The sequence below is a fragment of the Falco peregrinus genome, chromosome 1 (assembly GCF_023634155.1).
Source record: "Falco peregrinus isolate bFalPer1 chromosome 1, bFalPer1.pri, whole genome shotgun sequence".
Taxonomy (NCBI): Eukaryota; Metazoa; Chordata; class Aves; order Falconiformes; family Falconidae; genus Falco; species Falco peregrinus.
In genome coordinates this window covers 36369938-36396549 of record NC_073721.1, presented here as the reverse complement: position 1 = coordinate 36396549, position 26612 = coordinate 36369938, and the positions used below count along the sequence as shown (strand labels likewise).

Genomic DNA, 26612 nt, shown 5'->3' with positions numbered 1-26612 from the left:
GCATACGCATATGGTTCATAAGAGAAAAGTCTTGAAGATTTTTAGTCACTTAATCAAAAGCAGATGTTCACGGTCGTTCTCTTCCCTTCCCTTTTAAAATTTATGAGTGAACGTGGTGCTCAAGAAACCAGCAGTAATATCAGTTGCTTAAGGTTGGCATCACACGAACGGAAGCTCCCTGTAATGCATAGTGCTCAAGGCCTCATGCAGCCTGGTGTTCAAGCAAGCTTGCCTGATCCTTCCTTCCAGCTGCAGAACCAGAGGACAGCACCCCTGGTCCTGCTGCCCGAGTGTGGAGGCAATGGTGTGACCTTGTTTTCTTAATCCCTTCCACCTACTGACAGCTCAGAGCTGGGTGCCTCATGCAGCTGACCGATGGGCTGAGCATCCCTACCGAGCTCTCTCCCTGCCACTCTGCTTTCAGCTTGGGAGGCTCCCCTTTTTCTCAGCAGAGAGTGCGAAGGAGAACTGGCCTGCGAGGATCAGCAGCCGTGCACGCCTGCCCAGCAGCGAGCAGCACGTTGCAGCGGCGCTGTGGCGGCAGTTACGTGCCAGGGCACACCTGGAGGCCAGGGATGCAGGGCAGAAGCACGGTGGCTGCAGTGGTATGGTGCCTCTTTTCAGGGCTCATTAGCGCAATGCAGGACTGTGCCGTTCTGGCTGAGCTGCTTTTAGCTCCCTAGTAGCCATGGCTGACAGCTGCTCAGGAGTGTTTGCATCACACTCCAGTGCACCACGTAGCCCGGTCTAATAGGGGAGGTAGGTACTTTGCCTGCTGCCAAACAGAACAACTTTGTTTGCATATTCAGACACGCAAGGGCAATCACTCCAGCCTGGGGAAGTGTTGTGTGGGTTCTGTAGTTCTTCAGTGGCTTACCTTTGTTTAAAATTTAAAGCGGAGGATGTCTTTTAACTGGGGTTGTAATGGCTTTGTGTTCGTGCCGCTTTTTTTTTTTTTAAGATGCTGTACAGTGCACAAGAGCCAGATGCTACCTGTAACTGCTGTGTGTGGCACTGGGTTGATAGCTGTGGTGAATCATCAGGGAAATAAATGGGTTTTAATAATAAAATCCCAAACAACTCGACTTTGGATTACATGGCTGTTCAGTTTTATAAGTATAGGGGGAAAAAAAAAGAAGAAAACTTAGGCAGCCTAAGCCATTGAGATATGAACCTAATAAAACTTATTCCGTCTATGATTTTAGTATTCTGTTTTCTTCTCTGTCCTTCTTAATGCAAAAATATTTGCTTGAGGCAAACCCATAAATAGACCATATTAGGAGAATTGCGTAATATCCCCTAAAAATAGGAAGCAAGAATCTGGGACTATAGACATTCATTTTTTCAGCTAAATGAATGACTGAACACGAAAACAAAATTGTTAGCGAGTTACTGTATGTCCGTGAAAGGTAAGTCAGTCGGTTCAGTTGTCTTGGCTGGGTGTCGCGTTTTGTGCTGTGCTCACTGGGTCACTCATTGCTTGAAATGTTTGAAGATCTCTGTGCCTGCTCCTTGTAAGCTGTTTGATCAGTTTGGTGTTTCTGATAGGATCTTCTTTTTCTAAAACCTTTCAGATTGCTGTTACGCTGTTTTTGTGCCATATCATCCCAGCCATATAAGTGGAGTGAGAGATGGAGCTAATTAGGTCTCATCTTTATTAACTTGAGGATCTGGGAATGGTCCAGCAATAATTTATACAGCACAGGTCATCTTTCCTTCTTCCCATGCTCTTTTCTGCTCCTTTGGGGGGGATTACTCCCAGCTCTTCTCCCCTCCAGTCAAAATTTCTTACAATCTAAAGACTTAACAGGTTGGAGGGAGGAGGTTTTCCTCTCTCCATATCAGACTTTATTAACTCTTAGGCCTGTTTCTCAGATTCCTGAAGTGGTTTCTGCTGCTAAGTGTGTTTCCATCTGCAGCTGCCCAGAGGCCCAGGCACCTGCAGCGTCTGTTAGACTGGAGCTAATTGGATCCATCATTACTCAGTGACCTGGGGAAGAGACGCTGTTCCCAGCCCACCCTGCCGTGTCCGGGAGAGCACCTGGGCAGTGCTCCCTCGGTGCTGGCTGGAGAGCTGTAAAGCTGGCTTTAGCAGAACAGGGACCTGCGCTTGTCCCAGCTCCTCTTCCCTGAGGATTCCCCCAGACTGCCCCTGGGGTGAAGAAGACTTCTTTTCAACCCCCTTTCCTCCTGAGGGAGTGAGTGGAAATGATCTCAGGAGACTCACCATCCCTTTTTCCCTTTTCTGACTAGAAAACAAACCTCCCAGCTTTAAAGTTGTTCTCTATTTCTTGTTTCTGATGCTGAAGCACTCAAGCCCAGCAAGAATCTGTTAATGTTGAGGGATAAGGGGACTTTTTAAATGCTGTGCGTGTTCCCTTGCGAAGGCCAGGGCTTTGTGAAGGGAGGCTGGGTACCTCTGTCGCTGGCGGTGCTGCCCCCTGAGCAGCTGTTTGCTGGCTGGGGATGGGGCCGCACTCCTGGTTTCTGATGCTGGAACTGGCAAACCAGAGGGTGGCCCAGCCCGAAGGCGGGCAGGGCGTCCCGCGGTGCTCAGGGCTGCCTGGGGTCCAGCACCCTGCCCAGCTGGGGCGAAGTGGTGGGGGGAAAGCTAGACAAGACCCCTGTAAGAGAATGGGGACAAACTGGGATTTTAGGACAGGTACAAAGCTGTGGGGGACAGGAGCTTAGGGCTGGGAAGTGATAGGATCTGAAGGGACTGGCCGATAAACTCTTCATGGCACTGCGCTGCAGCTGGTAAAATGCTGCGTGTGTTTCTCCAGTGCATATTTGGGCACGAGGGGATAACTGGATTGCTTTATTGAATGTCCCTCAGCAGAAAAACTTACGATTTGATTCTTACTGTGCTGGATGTTATCTACATAGCTTTTGAGACTAGTGCCAGCAGTGTCTTGGTAATGCTCGTTTCTAGAAGATACTTTCTTCCCTCGACAAAGTGGGATGGCAGAACTGTAGTGCTTTTGTGAATAACGATGACCAATGATTTCATGCCCCAAGCTTGTACCTTGAGGGATGATTCAGCAGAGGGAAACAAACAAGCAAACAAACCAACCAACAAAAAGCAGAAAAAAATATCTGATTTTGTTACAGGATTGTGCAAAGCTGATTGTTTTTATAGCTTAAATAGCTTTGCACCCTGGTATAGTATGGGTTTCAAAATTACTCTGTGCTGAATTGGATCCTCATTTTAGTGGCCTGTGTCTCTGACCTGCACTTTGCTTATCTTCCCTGTTGAAAGTAATTTATAGTCCAGTGTGGCGTAGTACTACTGTGCTAGTAAGAAAATACTATTGACAATTGTGATAGATGCACCGACCACTTAGTGAGCATGGGAGAGTTAAATTGATTGCATTTTTACAGTCTGTATGTTTCTCTGCTTATTGTTTGTGTCCTGCTGTTGGAAAAACAGGTTAGTTGCATAGTAAATCTCTTTAATCAACACAAGAGAAGAACAAAAAGAACAAGCACCCTCATTTGTTACAGCTACTTCAGAAGCATGGGCATTTGAAGGATGTATTCTGGGAGATCTGTCCCTCTTCAGAAAGACTTGTTAACATGGGCATAACTAACCAGGCATCTCAGGAGGGGACAAAGGCATGCTGATTAAAATTAGCTGAAAAAACAACCCACATAGCAGTTATCTATCGTAACAATACTTCTGTTGTCTCTCACTGTAATGTCTAAGCAATACATTCCATAGAGCACATAAGGCCCAAAGTGTGTAGCTAAGGGCAAGGGGCTGGTTTCTGAGTTCAGACGCTCCCTCTGTGCCTGTTTACGTTCAGATCCAACACATTCACTTCCCTTAACATGCTTCTCCTCCCCTCCCACCAATTTAAAGCTCACCTCTGTTTGGAGTCGTCCCAAGTCAGACCTCTTTCTTGCTGTGAGTAAGAGAGATATGCATGCTGTAGTGGATATATAAAAATACTGCTGGATGACAAGCCATAAATAATGTGTATACTGACTCCTGGTGAGATACTGCTGCAGTGTTTAATGCATTTATTAACCATGTAGTGCTATGATTTGTAGAAGCTGGATGCATAATTGCAAGATAGCATTTCTGGGAATAAATTCAGGGCTATAGTGTCTGCAAAGGATGGAGGTCAAGGGATTTGGGGGATGGGAAGCAGAGAATTACTAGGTCTGGGAGGATCTTATGATGGTTATTAAGTGCAGGGCAAGATAAGACTAGGGTAGTGAGTGTCTGAGAAAGGCCATATGGTTGAACTCGTCTAGGAGGCATTGGGATTAAAAGGAAACATGGAGGTCCACCAAGTGCTCTGGGGAAGAAATATCTCTGTAAGCAATATTCCTCTGTCCCTTTCAGACAACCACTAGCTCCTCCGCTGGTCCTGATTTGCCTTTCTTATCTAGAAAAGAAGTAAATAAAATCTTGCTTCTGATCATGAGAATTTTTTCTTTTCTGGACACTGGTGTTTCTCTACCAGCCTTGGACTAAGTTCAACACTTTAGTCTAATACTAAAAGCTACAGGTTGTGAAGACCAAAACAAGTCTTTTGCATCTAACTGATAGGATACTGAAGCTCCTCAGGAGATGCACGAATACGATTATCTCTAAATATTATCTGTCGCTTGTGCTATGACAGTGCTAAGATTCTCTGTAAAATCAGGTGTTCATTTTTACAGAATAGAAGAGCTTAAGTGAGTGCAACGTTGTTGGCAGTATGGGGGCAGCTTTGTCAGAGTAGCCCACATTACTGGGTTATAGCTCCCTGCGAAGCTGGGGTGAGTGTCACCCTGTCTTACATAACTTTGTTTTACAGTCAGAGGCATGTCACAGCTGACTATACAAGTCATTAGCAAATTCTATTTTACCTCAGTAGACAAGAACTCATACCTCTTTCCATATGTTTAACCAGTTATTTTAAGCTGGTTTTCTTTCACTGTTTTTTTAATTATTGTTTTTATGAGCCCAGCCCTGCTTGTTTTTTGTTTAATGATAGAATTCCCATAGATCGTTGTGTCACCAGATAAGATCTTTATATATTAAAATTCAAAAAAATATAAGTTTGAATACAGACTTACGAGCCGTTTGTGAGTGCTATTTTACTCCTGTGTCATTAGGTACTTCTAGCACATTTGAAGGTACCTTCTTGCTTGTATCTTAGGCATGTAGGATGCCTGAGATGGGAGTTGGCAGTGAATCTTTTGCATCTTGCATAACGAGCAACTCTTATTTCCCAAATCTGTTGATGGTGTAGATATTCCCTGTCAGAATGGTCTGCAGCTGTACGTGATGGGCAGTCATTTATATTGGTTTGGGTTTTTTAGGATAATGGGAGATGTTGTAAAGTAAATATCCGATGGCTGAGGATAATCTTCATAATTCAAATGCATGACTCCCTGTCTTGGGTGTATTTCCACCAAGGCCATCAGCATAAACTCCAAGCCCTGATTTTTTACCTCTGATAAGGTGTTTACTCGCTAGCACAAATACAGCAGTTCTGCTAAAAGTGGAGCCGTTTCTGCCCAAGAACAGGGCAGGAAGAGTTTTCCCTTTAGATTGTAATTAAAGGGCATACGCTTTCTGTAGCACTCTCTTCAACATGTAGGTTGTTTCAGGTTTTTTTCCATTACTTGTGATTTAGTGATGCACTGTTGTAGCCCATGCCAGCATTTCTGTTATAGCCCATTTTTACAGGTTTATAACTCAACAGTAAAAATGTACTCTTCCAATTTGAAACTTGGCATACAATGTTTCATCTCATACTCAAAATAATAGTTTTTTCTTTCCCTTTGCCTTCACCTCACCAAAAGAGGTTGTGTTTTTGCTGTATTTTAAAATGGAAAATATTGTCCTTTCTGTTTTGATAAGAGAAAAGCCTGCCTGATTATTAAAATTACCTTTCAATTCTAAGAAAGGAGGACTTCATAATAGAGAATGCATGTGAGTAAGTGTTGTTGATGTTAGAATGACTACAATAAGTATATGGATACACAGAAGCATTATCTTCCAAATGAAAGCTAGGGAGTATTGATCAAAATGATGGAAAAGCTTTTTTTATGTTGATTTTGTTTCTAGGTGTTGATTGTACTCTTAAAATAGTGTTCTCTAAGGTAAATATGTTTTAGCTGCTGCACTCTATTGTTTATCAGGCTGAATGAAGTAAAGAAGACTTTACTGCATACAGACAAAATAATGATATTTTCCTCTTTTCTCATTTGAGAAACACAGTATAGAAAGAACATAAATTCTAACTTTGGTGTTGAGACCAACTACCAAGCGTAGACTTGTAGTTTGCACAGTGTTATGAATCCAAAGCAGGCGTAAGCAGCAAAGCACAGTGTTTCCAATAGACAGATGCTTCTGTGGACTGGGAAGTTTAGCACTGAATGACAAACTAAGAAAACGAAGCTTGTATAATCGTTACAGCACTGTCAAGATCTGAACCTCTGAATCTGAAGCCTCACATTCCAATTCAATGTACTACGGGTGTTTAGGACATAAGAAAATCAGGACTGAAATCCAGTTTCTCCTTCTTTACCCATCTCCTTGGAGGCAGCTGTTCAGGAGTTGAAATCTACCCAGCTGCCTCTAAAAGAAGTTTCCTGACCCCTGTGAATACCACCACCACTGCAAGCATGCTTCACTGTGTTGCTTCTTGCTGTAGCAGATTTACTTCCAGGCATTTCTTTTTCCATTTAGATAGCTTAATTTATGCTTACCATGACCACTTTAATAGGACTAATTAGAAGAAAGGGTATATAAGAGAGAGATTTCACGGAGGGGGGGTTATTAATGAATTGAGCTATTATTTTGTTGTATATTTGAAAACTACCAACATATATACGGTGTGCGTTCTTACTATAGCTAAGCTGTCTTTCTCTTAAATCCCAGCTGGTTTAGTTTTTCAGTTATCTCTAGTATATCTGTTTATAAATATAAAAGTGTCATGAAAAGCAGAGTGTGCTTCCTAATGACAAGTTCAGTTCTTCATTTCGATTCTAAAATCAGTAATTAGGTCGAAGACTATTTTTTATCCATAGGTAGCACCAATGGTGCTCATTTAAAATAAAATAGTCATACATGGAACTGAATTTTTTGAGGGTATGAAATCAGAATGCTCAGCACTTCCTCACATCAGCTTTAGTCCAGTCCATCTCTGCCAAAACCAGTGGGATTCTGCAGTATAAAATGAAGGCAACACAGTGAGATTCAGATCCTCATTTTTTTTCAGAAAATAAATTGCAATTCCAACAAAACTTCAGGTGGAAGTATTGGGTGGGCTCAGTGCAGCCAGTAGTTTCAGAGTATAAATCCATGTCTTCTGGTGTACAACGTGATTGTACATTTAACACTAGTAGCTCCTATAAAAGAGCGCTGCTTATTTTTCTGGAATGCACAAAGAAAGAAATCATATTGAGAATCATTGAAGTACTTAAATCAACCACAGCACCATTTATTGAAAACATCTTCAGCACCACGAGGATTGATATTGCTGTTGTAGGGAAGCAGAAAACTCACAGCCCAGTCACGTTCACTTGAGCAATGGAAATATTAAACACCTTGTGATGCTAGCCAGAATACACACTATTGCTTTCATTTCGTGTGATGCTGCCACCAGAAATGTTTCTTACTTGAGTCAATGTGAAGAGCACACAGTAATAGCAACAGATGCTTGCTCATCATAAGAGAGGGCTGAAGATAGAGCAGATTCGTTTTTTTGGTTTTGATCATTTGAAATGTTCCTGCATTTAATAATACTCCATGTAAAATAATCATTGAACGCAATATAAGCAAACAGCTCAATCTGACTTACAGGTATATATGTTAAAAGACATTAAATGTTCTTTTTGTAACTTTCTAGAAGAGACTGTGGCAGCCATGCAGTATATTAACATTATATTTTCATAATAATACTTGGAGAAATTGCAAAAATAATCAAGGGTAAAATACTGCTGTGTTGTATGTTTTCCTAAAAGGGAGGCATACGATATATTTTTTTCTTACGATGCAGTGGTATTATGGTAATTATTAACTGTCATGTTTCATGTCTTCTCATGAAGATCCAGCACCATTTTTAAGGGGCCACACAACATAACATGTTCTCTGCAGTTAATGCACTCATAATTGTAATTACTAAGTACCCTTAGCTGACTGTGTGAAGTTTTGCTGTAAATTCAAATAGAATGTGAATGTTATTGAAAAACATAGAGTTACATTTGGAGAGTTTATTTGCTAATCATGTGCAAGTCACTGTCAAAATTATAGGAGTGTGACAACCCATGTGAATTTATGTCATTGTTTTGTGCTGCTGTATGTATAAATTGTATAGGGAATAAATTTTGCATTTGTTTATAGGCACAGAAGAAGCGGAAATCCAATGAATCTGTAGATACAGAGCTCTGTCTTAATGAGGTAAGAGTGTGGATCCTGTATATTTCACAGGGCAGGTGTGTCCCCATAATACAAAATATTCAAAGTTTGTCAAGATTATAATGAGTTTACCCAACACTAAAGTTTTGTTGGTATTGTTATGTTTGGATACCATAATGTAGTAAAGAATGATCTTAGAAATTCAAAGCTGGGCTCAAAGTGGCCTCTGATGACTTTATATTTTAATAGCTGGGTGGTGCATGTTTAGGCAGATGGTAATTACCATTGCAGCTAACAAGTATACTTAGTTAATAATCTACAGGAACACAAGATAATATGACTTTTAGCAAATATACAGAATCATACTGGACATCATTCTGTGGCTAACAAAAATGAAAAATTTAGGGCATGATGTTCACATCAGGAGATGTGATGCTCATACTTCAGGAGACAGACTGACAGCCCCAGGAGACCTGAACCTCCAGTGTGGTTTGAGTAGTTTGCTCAGCCTGACCTCCAAGGCCCCCTCTCAGAGGTGAACATTACATCAGTTTCCGTGTCTGTCAGTCCACATCCTTTGCACTGAGTCTCTCAGGAAGCTTAATAATTACTGACGTACATAAATTAATTTTTACAATGTGGAAGCATATGACCTAGGCATTGGAGCAAGACCAGCTGTACAGGCATAAGCCACCACAGAAAGATGTGACCATATCTCTCGGGGTTGTCCTTCACCTGTCCAGATTTGCTCAGTTCTTCTAAACGATGACAGTTCTATAGCCCGTTCCTAATTCTTTAGGTTCTCTGGGGAAATCCCTGTAGATACTAGAATGAAGCCTAATAACATGTGAGGGAAAAGTGCAGTGATGTTAACAGATCTGTGGACATGTTGTGCGGGCTAAAAGACCTTACACGAAGGCTTTATAACTATACCTTTACCGTAAGAACTACTGGTCCATTTTATCCCATACTCTGCCTACGATGTTTCCAAAAAGCAAATGCACAGGGTTGAGTATAAGAAAGCATATTGTGATCGTTCCCCCAATGCCTCCACCACTTCTAACAGTTCGCATCTCAAGGCCTTCCAGTTAGCCAGTCCTAGCAGGGATGTCCAAGAGAGGGAATAGCATGGAGATTTATCCATGAATGCCTCCCTGGCTCTGTAGATTCTGTGGAAACTGATGCTCTGTGCTCGTTCTTTGTATCTGGTTGTCTGGGTACTTCTAGTTCCATGGCCCATTGCCTCTCCAGGATGGGGGAGGCTTGTCCCGTCTGTAGAAGCTGCATCCTTGGGGATTTTCAAATCCTGAGTGGACAGGTTTTGAGCAACTTTGCATGCAGTAGGATGGATTTAATGACCTTCAGAGTCTAAATTGTTCTACTTCTGTGATTATGCCTGTTAGGTTTTTTTCTTTTTACTGAGGCTGATAGCAATGAGAGATATTCCTGCTGCACTTCTTCCTTAAATGGTTTGCTATAATTTGCCCGTCTGTACTTGCACATACATACTGGTTAATTATTGGTAGCAAAGAAGACAAGGAATGTAAATAATGCAGCAATTAAGGGAAAAAGGTGTGGAAAGGAAATTTTCATAATTTTTTTTTTTTAAAAAAAAACTCTTTTTTTTTTCTGATCCCATGGATTAGAATTTATTTATTGTTATCCAGAAGTAACTTGCTGTCAAACAACGTTGTTCAGTTGACAGTAGCGAAGTTGCAGTTTCTCTGTGGGTCCTGCATTTGCTTTTTAAAATAAACTTGCATGATTGCCAGTAAACACAGATTGCTAAAAAAAATGTCTTACTTTAAAAAGGTAGGTTTTACACATGGAACCATTGCTAAAGCAGGGATTTTTTTTTTATGCTTACATCTGTTTGTTTGTTTTAATTGTGCTGAACTGGTGTTTTTATCCTTTGGACTGGCTTTAAAATACTGTCATTTGGACGTATGGGGTTTTTTTGGCCTTTTGTATCTTTCCATCTGTGACAGTGATATATAGGTAACTGGAGGGTGGGACACAAACAAAAGATGAATTTCAAGAAGTAGATTTAAATATTTTGCAATGGAAATGTGTAATGGTGACCAAGGGAAGTATTGTGTCTTGCAGAATGCTATTGGGAAAGACAACGCAGCAGGAGTCTCCACCAGTCACATATCTTCGGAGAATTCACCTGCTGTTCCTACAAGCTTCTATCTAAGCACACCGCTCACTCTGATGACACTTGCACTCTCACTCTGTTTGTTCCTAAGCTCATCAGTCGTCTTGTAGCTGCATTGCAAAAGGACGTGTTAAAAAAAAAAAAAAAAAATCTGTTTCCTGTCCTCTGTTGTTTATCTGGAATTCCAGATCTGGGAGCTAAGCTGAGGCACTCCTGCTAGAACAGTTTCAGTCAGCTGGATTTTTTTTTTTTTTCTCTCTCTAAAAAAGCTTCTTGTGATATTTAGAGGCTTTGTGAAATACTTGGTGCAGTGCTACATTCCAAACCCAAAAGGCTTTTGGGCATGCAGTGTTTTAAAGAGACAGTGTGTAAATTTGCCTGTGAAGCGACCTGGTTGGATTATTTTAATAATAATTATTTTAATTCTGGCTTTTACCAGAGAAGGAGGATGGCAGTTTTCTTAAGATCCTGTTTATCTCATTGAATGGTTTTGGTTTTCAAATTGATTGAACTTCAGGCTATCAAGGATGCCAGGTGTTTGTCTAATGGTGAATGTTCTCCCAGAGAGTGGACTTTATGAAACTTCTTCACTTGATAAATTGCTACTGATGTTAAACTCTTTCAGTGTATTAGCATTTTCCTCTTTAAATGTTTACGTACTGTAAGTGATTCTGCGTTCCCCGCCGAGAAGCCATTATAATTCACATACAGGTGTAATGTACGTCTTTCAGTTATATTCTCATAAAAATAGAGTGTGGCATAGAACTTTCTAACAGTACATTTATCTCTTAATTATAATCATCTAGCCTTAACAAGGGTGGAGATTCTTTCAATTAACAAGAAGCAGCCATTGTGAAAGCTTGATAAAGATCTGTTTCTTTAAATTTGAGGATAAACGGTAGAAACAAATTTTGCTACAGGGTTTCAGCTGTACAGTCAATGGTCTTCTATGCTTCCATTGTGGTAATATAGTCCAGTTATGATACTGTTTGTTTAATAAACAAATGACATACAATTTATTTGCTCTACTAAACCAGCATTATCTGTTTATACGTAGCTGATAATGTCAGCTCAAAAAAGTACAGGAACTTCATGCCTTACTTCTCTTATCACAACATTGTAGAGGGAAAAGACGTAGTAGAATATCATTTAAACTGTGTTTTATTTCTAAGACTGCTAAAATCAACACAAAAGGATGGTTGATCCAATTACAAGGCAGCGTCATGCACACTCACCCCTCTGACAGGCTTTTCGCACCCTGGCAGTTCCTACTGCAGACCTTGGCATCACTGACATGATGAACTGTTTGCAAGACCAGTTCCATAAATTGTTTTAATGGTTTGGATGGCAATATTGCCGGTATATATGATTTGATCGCTTTGGTTTTCATTCAGTGGCATTGACAGCCTGTGCTGGCTCACGGTGATTTTCTGTGGTATCTAGAAGGAATTCTTTAAAGCTGTAAATGTCATCACATGGGCAGCATTTCTCCTAAGGGCTGTCTTTATACCTTACTGTGATGGCTTGTTGACTGTTCCAAGCAGTTTTGTCTAAATTATCAACAGTAATCACTTTTTGTTTCTATTGAAAGTAGAAGATAACTTCACCAAGCAAGGAGTTCATCATGTTGAATTTACAGATTTGCATGGAGACTTACACAATGATGCCCCGTCCTGCTCTGAAATGTCCAGATCAGTTATTTGCAATTCAACTATAAAGTATGAATAGCTGTTTTATAACCTGCAGTGAAGCTTGGGAGTGTGCAAAATTCACGTCTTACTAAGAGATCATTAAACCTATTGACAAGTTCATCTTTTGCTTTTTTTCTTAGCTAATAATAAACACTTTCATAAATTCTGAAATTCATTTATGTACCCTTGATTATGGTCGCATAATACGGGTTTCAAAGCACTGTGTACGTGGTAGAATTCTACGATGCTCTGTGCCACTGGACATAACAAATTAAACAATATTACTCTTTAATTCTGTGCTGATAAGAAACTGCAAATTACTTTCAAAGGCAACAGGGCTGCTTTTGGAGAAGAAATATATGGCACATCATTACCAGCAAAGCCCATGTGGTTCTTGTTGCTCTTCCTGTAGAAGCTAATCAAATTATTGAAATCTTGGGACAACAGAAAAAAGATTACGAGATTCATGATTTAAAAAAATAAATAAAATTCTTTTATGTCAAAAGGAGTTGATAGTATAACTTACTGAAATACTAATGAACATAGCATTATAATTCAAAAGTCTGACATTATCCATTAAAAATATTTTCAAAACAAATTCATAAGCATCACAATTATTAATTCCATCTTTGATCCACAAAACTTTCTTTAAAATATCATTTGTATTCAGCACATTAAACATTTTAAGCAGTATTGGGAATTTTAATAACCTCCCAGTATATAGTACATACTTTTTGAAGATTTTTTTACATTTGGTTTGATGACAGAATCTCTGTTACATTTAATACCAATTATTAGAGCTTTGACACAGTGTGATCCCGAATAAAAGCTATTGATCACTGATACTGTAAACAACAACCTAATTAGGTTCTGATTACAAAAGAAATTGCTGGTTATCTGATTCATTGAGAGCTACCATTGGAGATACAGTTATGTGCATAGTAGAAGAAATGGCATTTAATACAGCTAGCCATGTTACCACAAAAAACCCAGAGCACTCAAGCTTTTTTCCCTCTGTAAATTAAAAGCATACTGAATTCTTAATTAAAAAAATAAATTGCTTATTAAACAGGCAAGAGGGAAAACACCTTAAGAGTCTGACACTGAATGAGGTTTTACAGTCATCACCGTGCAAATACTGGAGGATTTTTAGAAGTTGGATCTGGTGTGGGCAATGTCAATGTACCATGGTGACCTTGTCAATGCAGTCATTTGCTACAGTACTGAAGTATGCAAATTGTTTAATTTTTTTCCCCCTTTCAGTCACTAAAATGCCATGTGTTGAGTGCTCAATGAAGACGCTTAGGCTGGGCTTTACATATTCCTTTAATACATTAATTTTATCAGTGTAACAATAATAATGTGGGAACTGTCCAAATACAGGCTAGGATGTACATACAGATGATATACTGTTTAAATTGTAAATTTAACCGATTCATTTGTGTGTAAATTAAATCATGGGCTACTGTAAACATATACTAATATGTTTTTTCATTTAATATAATGGAACAGACATTGTTATTAGTATTATTAGGAGTGTGTGTACTCTGCCATCTTAAATAACCCGATCATTATGTTTCTGTTTCTTCTTGAAAGTAGTGCACATAAAGATAAAAATCAGACTGAACTGACATTTATGGCTAAGATTTTGCAGTATTGAACGCATACGTTAATTCCACAAGCTAGTCCAATGAAAGAGGCGCTGAAGGTGAACCTTTCAGATACTAGTGAAGATAGTAGCAATTGGGGCTGTCCATGGCCATGGGGCGGGAGAGCCAGTGCAGGCAGTGACGCCTGCCAGCGGGCAGCAATCCTACGGGAATACCGCCTGCACAGTGGTTTGGTCTGTGATGAGGAGTGCAGCCCTCATTTCACTGACTTGTCTCCCTGAGGTCCCGGCTGCCTCATGAGAACGGGCAGGGAGGTACCAAGCACGGAGCAGGAGCCGTCCATCTATCCTCACTGCGTACTGGCATCTTTCCATTGAACACCTTTGTTCCCACTGTGTCATTAGGAAGAATAAGGAGGAACAGGAATTCTTAATCATTTCAAAGCATTGTGTAGATAGACTCTGTCTGAAGACCTATTCCTAGCTTTTTAAAAAAATGAAATTAAGGCCTTCTAAGACCCAACCCTTTGAATAGGAAGCTATTCACAATCTAAGGCTTCTTGCAGTTTGAATCAGTAGACTGAAAACGTGAAAGTATACGCCTTTTCTAAGCCTGTGCAATTGGGCTGGAGGTGAAGAAAACAGAGAAGGAATCACCTTGAAATCTCAGTCTAATTTTAATTTTTGATTGTTGGCTTAATCATGACGATATTTCCATGGAGGAGAGATGGTGATAAACCAGTGAAAGAGAAGAGCAAAACTCGGAAACAGCTCCCTGAAGGGACATACATCATGTGTATGTCAAGTGACAGGAGTGTCTCATACTTAGCTTGCAATAAAAGAGCTGGGTTCTGCTAGAAGAGCAGCTCCTTCAGAGCAAGCAGTAAAAGATGGAAGAACAAACAGTCATTTGTACAGCAATTACAACTTTCTTTCATAAAATCCAGTTGCTTGTCTTCAGCACCAAGGTGGATCTACCTCACTGAAAAATGTACATTCACTGATGGAACTTCTGCATCAAAACTATTCTCAGCTAAACAGGCCTCCGAGGCTGTTGTACACCCGTAAGGTTAGTCAGATTCTACCTGATGTCGCTGACATCAAATAGAAATATATTTGCTTCTGATGAACTCGGTAGAGAAAGTAATCCAGTGACTTGTTAAATATGTCTCATCTTTAAATATTTGCTTTTTCTTACCAGCTCAGTTCCTCCTATGACATTTCAATTATTGGCTCTTTCAGCTTCTCCTTTAACTTTGGAAGGTCATTTTCTCCATATTCTACGGTAATCCACTTTATAGATTCGACTCAGTGTTGTTTTTTGTTGGCTAGGTTTTTTTTAATTACAGCCTTTGCTTCTGTGAAAATAAAAAAAAAAAAGTGATCAGGAATATATCTTTACTGAATGACCAACACTTTCACAGGGAGAGGAAATTGCAAGTTCATATTTTATCGATTTAGCACTGGTTTCAATAGAACAAGCTAGAACACGGTCTTGCTATTCCCCAGGTGGAATTTAAAGTTTAGTTTGGAATTGAATAAAGATTAAAAAGTTTTAAACTGTCACAATCTTTTAGAAATATTTAAATACTTCCAATGTATTTTGCAGTTAGAATTTCAAATAGATAAAAGTCTCACCAGACAGTATTTTTTTTTCAAGAGTAAGAAGTTTCATTGGGAAATTTTGATGGGTCCATTTTTCAGGTAAAATCAGGGTGGGTGATGAGTTCCTGTTTTTATCTCTGTATTATCTTGACTTTCATACACCCTTCCTTGTTCCATGTTCTCTTCAGCTGAATACATTTGCCTTCAGGGGACAGTTACGCTTAATAGGCACGTATTAGCTATGGTCACCTCAATAGTCAGAAGCCAAGTCCTGCAACTCCTACTTAGATGCTTTTATCATTCATAAAAGCCAGAGCAACAAATTCAAGATGTGTCCTAAAGATTATCTGAAGTTTGAAAGAGCACAGAGTCAACCAATTTCTCAGCAGCATTTCTTATTGATACAGATTGTGGTATTATAAATTGTTATTATCTAGACTACTAACTAAAGTTCTCTGAGCGAATTTAACCAGAGCAGCTGCAGTTTCTGCTGTCTCACCTTTGCCAGGTGCCAAGAGCTGAACGTTGCCACGCACGCACTTACTGCTGATTGCTGCCTACGTTACGGCAGCCACACCTGATCTCACTGCAACAAGGGTTCCCCTTTTAGTTTCTATTTCCCCCTGCTTTTATTGATTCCAGCACATTTTAGTTCTTTTGCGCTTCTTTTTAATCTGTCAAAAGAAGAATTTCCTAGAATCCAAGAGAAAATGAGTCATAGATTCAAGGGCAATTTTTTTCAAATTCCTCCTGCCAAAATACTGCAAATAATTGACGTCTCACAGATTTCTGTCTTCCAAAGCATGGAATACCCCCTGCCCAGCACTTTCAATCCTTATGAAACTGAGCAAGAGTTTTGGGGATTCAGGTTCCAGTAAATGAGGCCATGTTTGTTTTCAGGCTTCTTCAAGCCACTCACTCTACAAATTGATGTTATGGATAAACATAAGTAATTAGAGATGGTGACATGGCGTTAGACCACTCCCCATGTTGGCTAGCTCATGTCAAGCAGTTTTTCAGCGTTGGTACCAGTGATACAGAGTTCCTCATGACTCCTTCAGCTGGACATTGCTTTGACAGTAAGAGACAACATTCAAAGTCCTGCTGTTGTAAGTGCAAAAATGTTACGTCTTCTATTGGCTAATTTTTGTATGAAATACAGCCCACACTCCACCGTTTCCTGAGTTCATTTGCTTGAACTACTTGGGAGAACCAAAGAGCTGGAAGTGGTTGGCTGATGCCATCCAGTTCTTGGTATCTGTCTCAGTAACCCAAGTCCATCTCAGGTCAATAATCTCAGTCCATATTTACTGGCCAGTTGCATGATAATGGTACTACAGTGGGCACTAACAGGCAGCAGCATTCTTCTGGCTGACCACAGATGCACCGGTTAGCGAGGTGTGTTGGCACGAGCTGGTCTGTGTCATACCTAGCCTTTGTGTCTGCTTATCACCCAAGCCTGTCTAGCCAGCGCACAGTTCACTTAGACCACGCTAGTAAACCTTTCCAGAGCTACAAGCCGAGAGGTAAGTCGTGCCAGGCTTGCTAGCTCCAGCTCTTCAGTTGCTCCGCGCAGAATGTGAAGTTGATTTTCACCACTGCACTTGCCCTTTGGTCAAAGCTTAAAAGGTACTGAAGCTGAACCCCATAGACTTACTGAACCACAGGGAGATGTAAACTCCTTCAAGCACAGAAGACAGCAAATCTGAAACTCTGGAGTAATTTTCAAAATAAAATTAAACCATCGCGGTCTTCTCCTGATAATGTTTATGGAGCAGGATGTATATGACCGAAGGAAGCTTTTATCAAAAACATGAGAAAGACTGCAGATGCAAAAATTACTGTTTAGGGAACCAACATTTACCACTTATTATTATTTAGTGGGAGATACTGCAGAGAGTACACTGCTGAAAAATAGAAATGTATGTATGTCCCACTAAGTAGAAGACAGAGAATCAAACTTTTTTTTTCTTCTTTGACTTTGTGAATTGGCCAATGGAAACTGTTCCCCTTTCGAGAGGTGAGGCAATTCTCTTAGGGGTATGCTAACCAAAATGCAGCTGATGCGAACACAGGCTCTCCTTCCCCCAGCCCCAAACCTGATTATTAGTAATGATATCCTCTGCATACTTCGGGGTGGGACAAAGGCTTTAACCCTTAAGTAAAAGTCAATTCAGAAAGAGTGTTTGTAAGGCTTGTTGGAGGTGGAGCAAAGCCCCACAGTGGCTTGTGTCTGGCAGTCGGGAGTGTGCAACCCAGACTGAGCCCGAGTCACATACCGCTTGTAAAGAAAAGCACGTGGAAGTGAAAATTGAAAGCAAAAAATACGGTCTTTAGTTTTGTATTGCCTCCTCTCTGGGAGGGTCACAGTGGAAGTGAGGCATAAAAATCAACTTGTTACCTCTTCCGAGTATCCTCCACTGTTACTGGATGAAAAAGAAAACTAAAACCAAAAGGCAGGCAGGGGAAGAAATTGCTTCAAAGCACTGCAGCCCATGGGAAACTTAACTGGTGGCAATTATTAATCTCCCTGTTCTCCCCTCCTCAAATTATTGCTATTGAGTTTGCATAACAGGGTTTGTACAATGTGTTGTGTAGCATTACTCAATGCTGAAATAATTAGCTGCAATTAGTACCACTCATGCTGAGAAGGTGTATGTGTCTTTCACTTGAGGGTATGTCTACGTTTGCACTTTTTGTGTAAAGTGCAAGTTGACAAGAACTGCAGCGAAGAGGCAATAGAAGAGGAAGGCTCAGATAAAAGTAATTTTTGTTACATTGCAATGATAACAGGATTTATTGAGGGTAGGCAGAAAGGATGCAGAGAAAGATAACAGGTAGCATTTGGACCCAGGAAGACTGGCATTCACTGTGAACTGAGGTTATCCAATGTTAGTATTTTCCTGCCTTTTTTTTTTTTCCTTCTCTTTTTCCAAAACTATCTGTCTAGAACATGCTTCCATTTTATGGAGGAAATTCTTACACTGTTACCTTCTTGTATAAATTCTATGTTGTCTTATGGATTTCTGTACATCTCACTGCAGGTTATTATGTGTCAGGTCTTCAGTCATAATGGCTGGTAATTTGTTGTAAAAAAATAAAAAAACGCTGTTCACTTGTTCCTGTTGACTTACTTAGACATTGCTCTGAGGACATTGCTCTTTGGACCGTCCACACTTTGGAAGTCAAATCATGATGTTTGGCATTTTCTGTTAGCATAATCCTCCTGCATTAGTAATGTACATATCCAGAAAACAATTCCTCTCAATAAACATTATTCTCTTTTTTTATTAAAAAGCATGTTTTTGTGAGAAAAATTTCCTGGTTGGTTGGTCTGTTTTGATTTATACCAAAAAAAAAAAAAAAAAGAAGCTTAACTGCAAAAAAAAGGAAAACAAGCTTATTAAAGGTTGATCTCATTGTTCCCTGTTGTTTTACAGTCCACTATGATCTAAGAAAATAAGAAATAAAGCTTTTCCCTTTAAATATCTGTGCATTTGCTTGCTCCCTAGTCTTTTTGTGTTAGTGAATGTGGCCTGCAAAATTACAATGAGCAGGGAATATCAGATGGAAACGATGGAAAAATGGGCACAAGAGTGGCCAGCTGGCCCTATTCATAGTTGTTCACTCTCTGGCACGCAAACACGCCTCCACACCCATCCCACCCCTTCATCCTGCCAGGCCAGAAAGAAAGGGCTTGCTCCTGTTTTCGCATAATGGGAGCAAAAGGGCTGCGAAGGCTTTGAAGACAAAAGGGTCTGTGGGGGGCTGTTTTAGGAACTGCAGAGTGTGCTGGAGGGGGAAAGGGAAGGTGGAAAAACAAGCTTTCACGATGCACTTGCTCGTGTCGATGACTGGAAACTAGGAAAATTATTTCAGCATTTACTCATATTCAAACTGAGACTTAACAAATGAGTATGTTATAGGCAAAGAGCAGTCACACTCAGCCATGGAAAACCTGCTGCACAACAAGGGGCAGGCCAGAGCCGCCCGCCATTTTAAGACCAGACAGTTTCAGTTGCTGTTGTTGCAGAGAGGGGAAGCAAAGTCTAGGGGAGGATGCAAGAAGGACAGATGGGAGTGCAGGAAATGCACATAACCCAAGACGAAAGGGCTGCTCTTTTACGGCTGAAAATACTTTCCCAAATAACACAGCAGCCGGTCACCATCCTACATGTTCACTGTCGTGTTTCGGCAGCTCCAGAAGGGGCTACACTTGCATGGGGTGATGCCAGAAGGTGATGTTTAGGTGTCCCAGCATCGTCTGCTGCTCAGATCGTCTGGTTTTTTGGAGGTAGGATCTGTATGGGACTGTACAACAGCTCAGCTTGGCTTCCTGGGCTAGCTGTTGAGGTTGCTTGGATTTGGGAATCATGCTTGCTATTAGGGTCCTGCACATGAAGTGCTGCAGGTACTTCAGCTTCTGCAGTGCCATCACCCAAATGTTTAACTATTTCAAAGGCACAGAGTTGGGGAATGTGATGCACAAAAGCAATCAAAATCTGACAGTGCGAGTTAGCATTAGGCTTTCCTTCTACCTGCTTTCCCTCTTTCTCTGTGCTGCCACGAGGAGAGCAGGGAGGGAGGGAAGCAGTGAAACCTCCATCCAAGAGGTACAGCTCCATGACAAACTCCCTGAGCAGCAGCCTCTCCAGAGACAGATGAAGCCAAGCCATGTTTGATACCACTGAGCAACCAGCTATACATGACCAGATGGGTTCTTTAGTGTCTGTCATCGGCTAGTTTGATTTTTAGGTTTTGTTTTGTTGATTTTTTTTTTTAACTTTTAATTGTGGCTATTTACAGATAGGGTCCCTTTGACAATTGCCCTCTGGGTTGAGAGGTGACGGCAACAGGGCTACTTTTTACTGGACAAAGGCCAACTAGGTAAGTAAGTACCACAGGTCTGCCTAGAAGGTGCACAGACATAAGCCATTGTGCCACATTGCCCTTCTTCCACACGTATCTATTATGCCATTAAGACAAAATGATGCCTCGTAGCATCAATCTGTTGTCGTGACAGAGAGGACCAGTGTCCTCGTGAAGAAATCGTGTTCTCTCTCCCCTGTCCTGGGATGCTAGGTGTTACACAAACAGCACCCATCACACCAGGCAATTTGACTTTTGGTAGGAATGTTAGGAAAGCCTAGTGATGCCCAGGTAAGTGAGGTTATCTACTTTTGATGACATTTATAGAATCATTTCAGTTAAATGGGTTGAGTTATGCAGAGACATTTGAAGTGACACCCTGGTAAGCAGATGAAGAAAGAGGTTTGACGTCTTCAAAGTAGGCAACATGATGGGGGAAAACTGGCCAGCTACCCATTAGGAGTTTTGTTAGAGAGGCAGTTTCAGTGTGCCATTAAAGCAGTAGGGATCTCAGCTGTCTAGGACTTGGATTTTGACATATAGTCTTAACATTTTCCAAGCCTGTTCCGACGGCTCTCCAAACCACTCTGCCCAAGCAATTGGCCAGCCCTGACACTCGCGCAGCTCCTCTGTGCTGGCAATAAACCCCGTCTGTGTTATTGCCTGCTTCATGCTGAATTCTCCTTCACCGTCAGAGACAGGAGTACGATTTCCTGAAACAATTTTTTGGTAACAATAAACTCAATTGTTTTGGTGATGCACATGTCTTTTTTGGCCCCAAATACAATTTACACCCTCTAATTCTGCGTCACCAATTTTTTTTTTTTTAATCTATATTAATTACAGAAAACTGCAGAGCAACAGCCAGGAGCCAGCCAAAATAAGGACTGGGAAATGTTGCTCCGAAGTAATTGTGCAGACGGGGTTTTTTGGTTTGTTTTTTTGTTTTGTTTTTGTTTATTTTCTTTTTTCCAAAGAGGATGCTAGAAAATACGTTGTTTTGAGGTAGAAAGCATAATTTACAGAGTCTTTAATAAAAAACACATTATGTTTTGCAGCATGATAAAATAAAGACTGGTAGTCAATTGCTTTGGAAGGACCTGGCATTCAATCCTCTGAATTGCTATTGTATATATATTTTTAAAAGAAGGAACAACATTCCACCAACATCCTCAGTGAGGTTAGCTAAACAGATGGTATGTATCTCTGGGTTTGCAAGTGTGCCACATCCCTCTTGCTTTCAAAAGAGACATTAATGCAAAAATTGTAAAGAGAGGCAGTTGCAAAATTGTCTCACAAAGTACACACAGATATACAAGCATAAAACCAAAAATTAAAAAAGAAATCGACATTCAGCCATCCACTGGCTTCATTCTGGGTTGGAGAGGCCTTAAAGGTAGCATTAACGTGGCTGAGCAGTGATATTTGCCTGTTTGTCAGAGGTCAGAATCTGGTGGCTATAAATACAGTTTTAGCTTGTATTTGTCTCCAAAACAATATTTGTCAATACCACAGTGCTGTTTTGAGCAGATCAATGGCTGCACATAACTCACTGCCTGAGGGATTTATCATTAATACAAATGTAGGTAGGCTAAATATTGAGTGACGTTATTAGAAAGGGACTGTCCTTCACTCTGTGACTTTGACTGATGTCAAATAAAATCAAAGCTCACGAACATATAGCCAGGATTCTGCTCATACCTGCAGAAAAACTGTCCCTCCCTCTCGGCTCGTCATGGGAGTTAAACATTTAATAATCTAAGGAAGATTATTCAAACTGAGTTTGGGAGAGCTAGCAACCTGAGCTGGCACAGAGAAAGAAGTTTGCTTTCTTGGGTGAAAGGCTGAGTCATCTCCATTCAACCTCTGCAGTGGGATGGGATCAGACCAATTTGTTAGGGGCTCCAAAACCTTAATTCTCCTTAAAATGTAGCACATGAAGCTGTGGTATATTTAAAAACTAGTGTCCCAGTGACTGTTTTAAAGTAACGTCTCATTTCATAAGAAGAAAGAAGCACGTGTGAAAAAAAAAATAATGTGAAAAAAAAAAATAAAAATTTACTGCTGAAGCATGAGCCTTTTCCACTTACAACCTGTTACCCGTGTTACCTCAGACATTTTCACCCTTGCACGTTGGGGTCTACACTGATGTTACCTTGCCACATTATTGTGACCTGTGGTTGGGCACAAGACCTTTCGGTGCAGTCCGATGCCTGCTGTGCCGCAAATGCCACCACTTGCTACAGCCCCAGTGGGCATCAGAAGCAGCCAGATGCGAAGCTAAGGAAGATGCTTTCCAGGCACACAGCTGGCTGTAGAAACAGTCATCCTGTCAGGTCAGTGGTGCCCAAGTATCTGATATGTGATTAGGCAACTGACTGGTGAGCTGTACCATGTTATTCCCTTGAATAATATTTAACCTGAGCTCATAAAAGAAATCCTGTTGACAAAAAAGAGATAAATAGCTACATATAATGCCCCTTGGTTGCTAGCACATTAAGTATTGCTGTGACATTTCCTCCTGAAGTGAGCATATATATGCATGTTTACATAAACTTTTTTCTTTTAACCAATTTTTATAATAAATGAGTCAATCTTGTGCTTATTTGAAATGTAGCAGTGAGATCTTTAAAAATGCTACTCAGTATAGCAAAGCAATGTTTTCCTGCTGAAAAATTACAAAATTTTGGTGTGGGGGGGTATCTTCTGATTGCAAACTATCTATACTTGACAATAACTTTCAGCACGCAGTGACATTAATTTCACTTGGCTTCGTGTCTTAAGGTCAGAATCATTAATCAGCACTTCTATCATTAGCTCAGTTTCCTTTTCTATTAAGCGATTATGATCACTTACTATTAATGAGTCATGAAGTTTTAATAAATTTTTGCTAGTGTGAAATTGCTAAACAGTAATTATGGCATATACTGTATGGATGGCTTGTTCCACAATGTACCTTTTGCTTAATGTTGGCTAGAAACATCTACAAAAAACAACAGAAAATAATTAACTAGTTACAGCTGAGGATGTGGAATGGCCTTTTCAACCACATTTATAGTCAATAAAAAGACAAAGCAGGTCTTTTTTTTTTTTTTTTTTTTCGGTCATTGCTGGAATTATTGCATTTCTGGACCTTGTGACTTCTGCAGTTCTTTATATGAAATGGCACTACCAAGGCTGCTTAGTAAACAGGAGATGAAAGAAAATATCACATTTTTTAAGAGCTATTGTTTTAACTTCTGTTATATTTCTACTGTTCTGGCATTGAAACAACAAGGTTAAAAAACAAAAGCCAGACTCTTTCTGCTAATACAGAAGAGAAATAACACAGCAAATCGCATTGCCAAAAAGTAATGTCTGAATACTGGCTTGGCTTTCCTGCAGCTTGCCATTACTCACAGACACATCTAAACAACCAGTGCCAGATGCTTGTTTAGAGCTTGGCTGAGGTTTTTATTGGTTAACTGGCTTTTTTAAACACTCATCAACCAGGAGCTGGATTAACAATGGCTGATGAACTGGAAGGTAGCTTTGAACAACGGAACATATCAAGAGCGTATATCAAAGAGACCAAAGGAGGTTGCAGTGATAATGGTTCTTGTACTAACTGCCCCCTGTTCCCAATTTTCTGGTTTACTGACATCAGTGAAATTTTCTGAGAAGGCTGTATCTGCTACAGCCACTGCAAATGTACTCCTAAATGTTCTGAAGCCAAATTTTCTGGACCACCCAAGTGGAGGAATAGAGTCAACTGGGGCAGACCGGCTTCATTGGATGCTATTACTGTGACATTGCACCCATCTCAACAGCAGTCAGGTACTTAAGTATGTAAGATTAAATCCTTTTCAGTGTTTGTCACAATATTGACAGGAACATGCATGGAATGGGAGTTGTGTTGCCTGTTTTGAAAGCCCCAGTGGGACGGTGGGAAGCCGTCTGGGTCAGTACTGTCATTTTTCAGTAAGTCTCATCAAACTGGATGAAAAATTGAAAATGGTTCTAAGAGCCAAAAGAATAATGCTGAGAGTCTGTGAAAAGCATGGCTAACAGTACATCTCTAACAGTGCAATCTCATCACAAAACTACTGTGTGTTGTCTTGAACACTGACTGCAAGTACCTAACAAGGATTAGAAATTAGAAGATAAATGGGAAGTTTTCCATCCCATAGTCAAAGCTTTAACAAGGCTGGTGGGCTGGATGTATAGAAGTGTCACATTTTTAGCAGAGAAGGTAAGTAAACATAGGAACAAATAAACAAGAATTGTACCGTGTTCTCCATCATTGAACAAAACCTTTAAAACCAGACAAGGTGTTTTTCCTAGAGAAAAGCTGCGTGCAAAGAACAGTTCAGGGAAGTCCTATACCTTGCACAGTGCCAGAGGACAGCCTCTTAGTCTATAATGGGTAAATCCATTTCTCTAGTATCTATTTCTGTAGTGTTGGGGGATGCCACTTTACACTGTCTTTGACAATTCTTTGTATTCTAAAATGGAAAAACAAGACACTATTCCTCTGGTTATTTCAACCATGGAGCCATCATAGCAGATCTTGACTGACAGCATATGTGTATGTGTGGGAAGACTGGCGCTGCGCAGGTCTGCATAACGTCTCATGCTGGTTGGCTTCTGTACCAGAGAAGGATAACACCATGAGGGTTCAGTCAAAGATGCTGATCCAACAAGCATTTTACCATGTGACTGTAGAACCAAGTGGCATCATTCACAGCTGTACTTCAAACATAGTGTTAGTTGATCAGGAATTAAACAGGTCTTCACTTTCCATTATAAAAATGGCAGATACCCTGGACTGATAGAAAAGAATGTCTTGCATAACCTAGGATTAAATAGAAGTAAAAATAAACTAATTGGCTCTCTGTGTCTTCAGCAAAAGCTGTGGCACTGTAAGTAGCAGCTTTGTCCAAAGTACACAATTGCACCATACTGCTGGGACAGGGTCACAACTCTCTTGGTAGGTGAGTGACAATCTGCCCTTGCAGACACTAGAGTGTCAGCTCCTTGGAGAATTATAAAGTAATATCAGTCCATAGTGGAGGAGCTGCATTGCTCATCAGCAGTTACTGGGATCCCTGCCTGTATGACTTGTACTAATCTGAGGAAGATTATTAAAACATTAATTCATACCTCTTGTCTTCATCTTCCTGGCCTGATTCTCACAATGTTCATTTCTAGGTAATGTGCAGCTATATCATCTAAGTTTTATAACTCTCTGAGGATACTTTGGGTCAAAAGTGAGCTTAAGATTTCAGGGCACAAGAGAAATATAATTTTTATCTGAAGAAACAACAAAGTGTAGGGAGAATTATGACCAGCAAAAGTCATCATAGCCAAGTATCTACTGAAAGCAATTTTACTTTAATTGCATCTGAAACTGACAATTCCTGAATATGTAGAAAGGCTAGTAATTGCTTTGTGGGGATTTGCAAGGAGCCACTGAATGTAGCCTTGGATACATGCACTGTACAGAATTACTAGGAAAGCCCAGCCATGCGTATGAGGACATCCAGTTAACTTAAAACACGTGTAAGCCCTATAATCGAATTTGTTGTATCCAGATTAAGCAAGCTCAAGAATGAACAGGGGATTGGATCATTAGCACCTTTCCCTCGCTCATTAAGGGAGCCGGGACTCCTTAGTAAAGTGTGACTGGCGCCGCTACAACATGGTAGGTTCTTTGCTCGATAGTTGAGGCGCATGACACAACACTGGTATTTGTGTAGCCATGCTCTGGAAATGCCCTTGGGTAAGTGGGCAGCCAAAGCAGGTGCAGCAACATGTAGCCTTGAGTCAACTGCACAATGACATTTTCAGCACTGCCAGGAGCTGAGCTCTAAGTTTCTCCAAACCCCATCCTCAGTACCTAGGAACTGCTGAAAACACAGGCTCGATCCAGTTTTCAGGGTTTGCAGTGGCTGAACAAGGGTTCAAAGCACTAAAACTGGGCTTGGAAACTTCAACCGCTAGGGATGAGGGTGAGTCTAGGCACACAAGTCTTTTAAAGTTGGAGCACAAACACCTCTCAGAGGCAACAGGCAGATCACAGGACTGCTTTTTATCCATATGTAAAAGGAGGTGATAAACAAGACAGGCCTTTAATGGAAAGTTGTCACCAGCCATATGGTTATGTCTGGCTAGGGGGTGAGATTGTTCGACCAAGCAAGTGATGCTAAGGCAAAGTCAGAACTTGTTTCAGAGCTCATTCCTCACATTTGACAAGGGTTCGTATTGCCAACTTCATTGTTTCCTCTCTCTATGCTAGTTTCTGTCTACTCTTTTCATGGCTTTGTATTCAATTACTGG

At 40.5% G+C, this 26612-nt stretch overlaps 1 protein-coding gene and 1 long non-coding RNA gene across 3 annotated transcripts in view; one reads left to right on the top strand and one right to left on the bottom strand.

The window, feature by feature from the left end:
• GFRA1 (GDNF family receptor alpha 1) overlaps positions 1-12382 on the top strand; it is a 143575-nt gene extending 131193 nt beyond the window's left edge. Inside the window, exons 8-9 of the mRNA XM_005237568.4 lie at positions 8348-8404; positions 10469-12382. Of these exons, the coding sequence (XP_005237625.1) occupies positions 8348-8404; positions 10469-10630 (219 nt within the window). The 3' untranslated portion in view covers positions 10631-12382. The remainder of the gene's footprint in view (positions 1-8347; positions 8405-10468) is intronic.
• The window catches only part of LOC114012216 (uncharacterized), a 39373-nt gene continuing 24426 nt past the window's right edge, over positions 11666-26612 (bottom strand). For both annotated transcript variants that reach the window (XR_003554526.2, XR_003554525.2), the window contains exon 3: positions 11666-15178. This is a non-coding gene — a long non-coding RNA (uncharacterized LOC114012216). The remainder of the gene's footprint in view (positions 15179-26612) is intronic.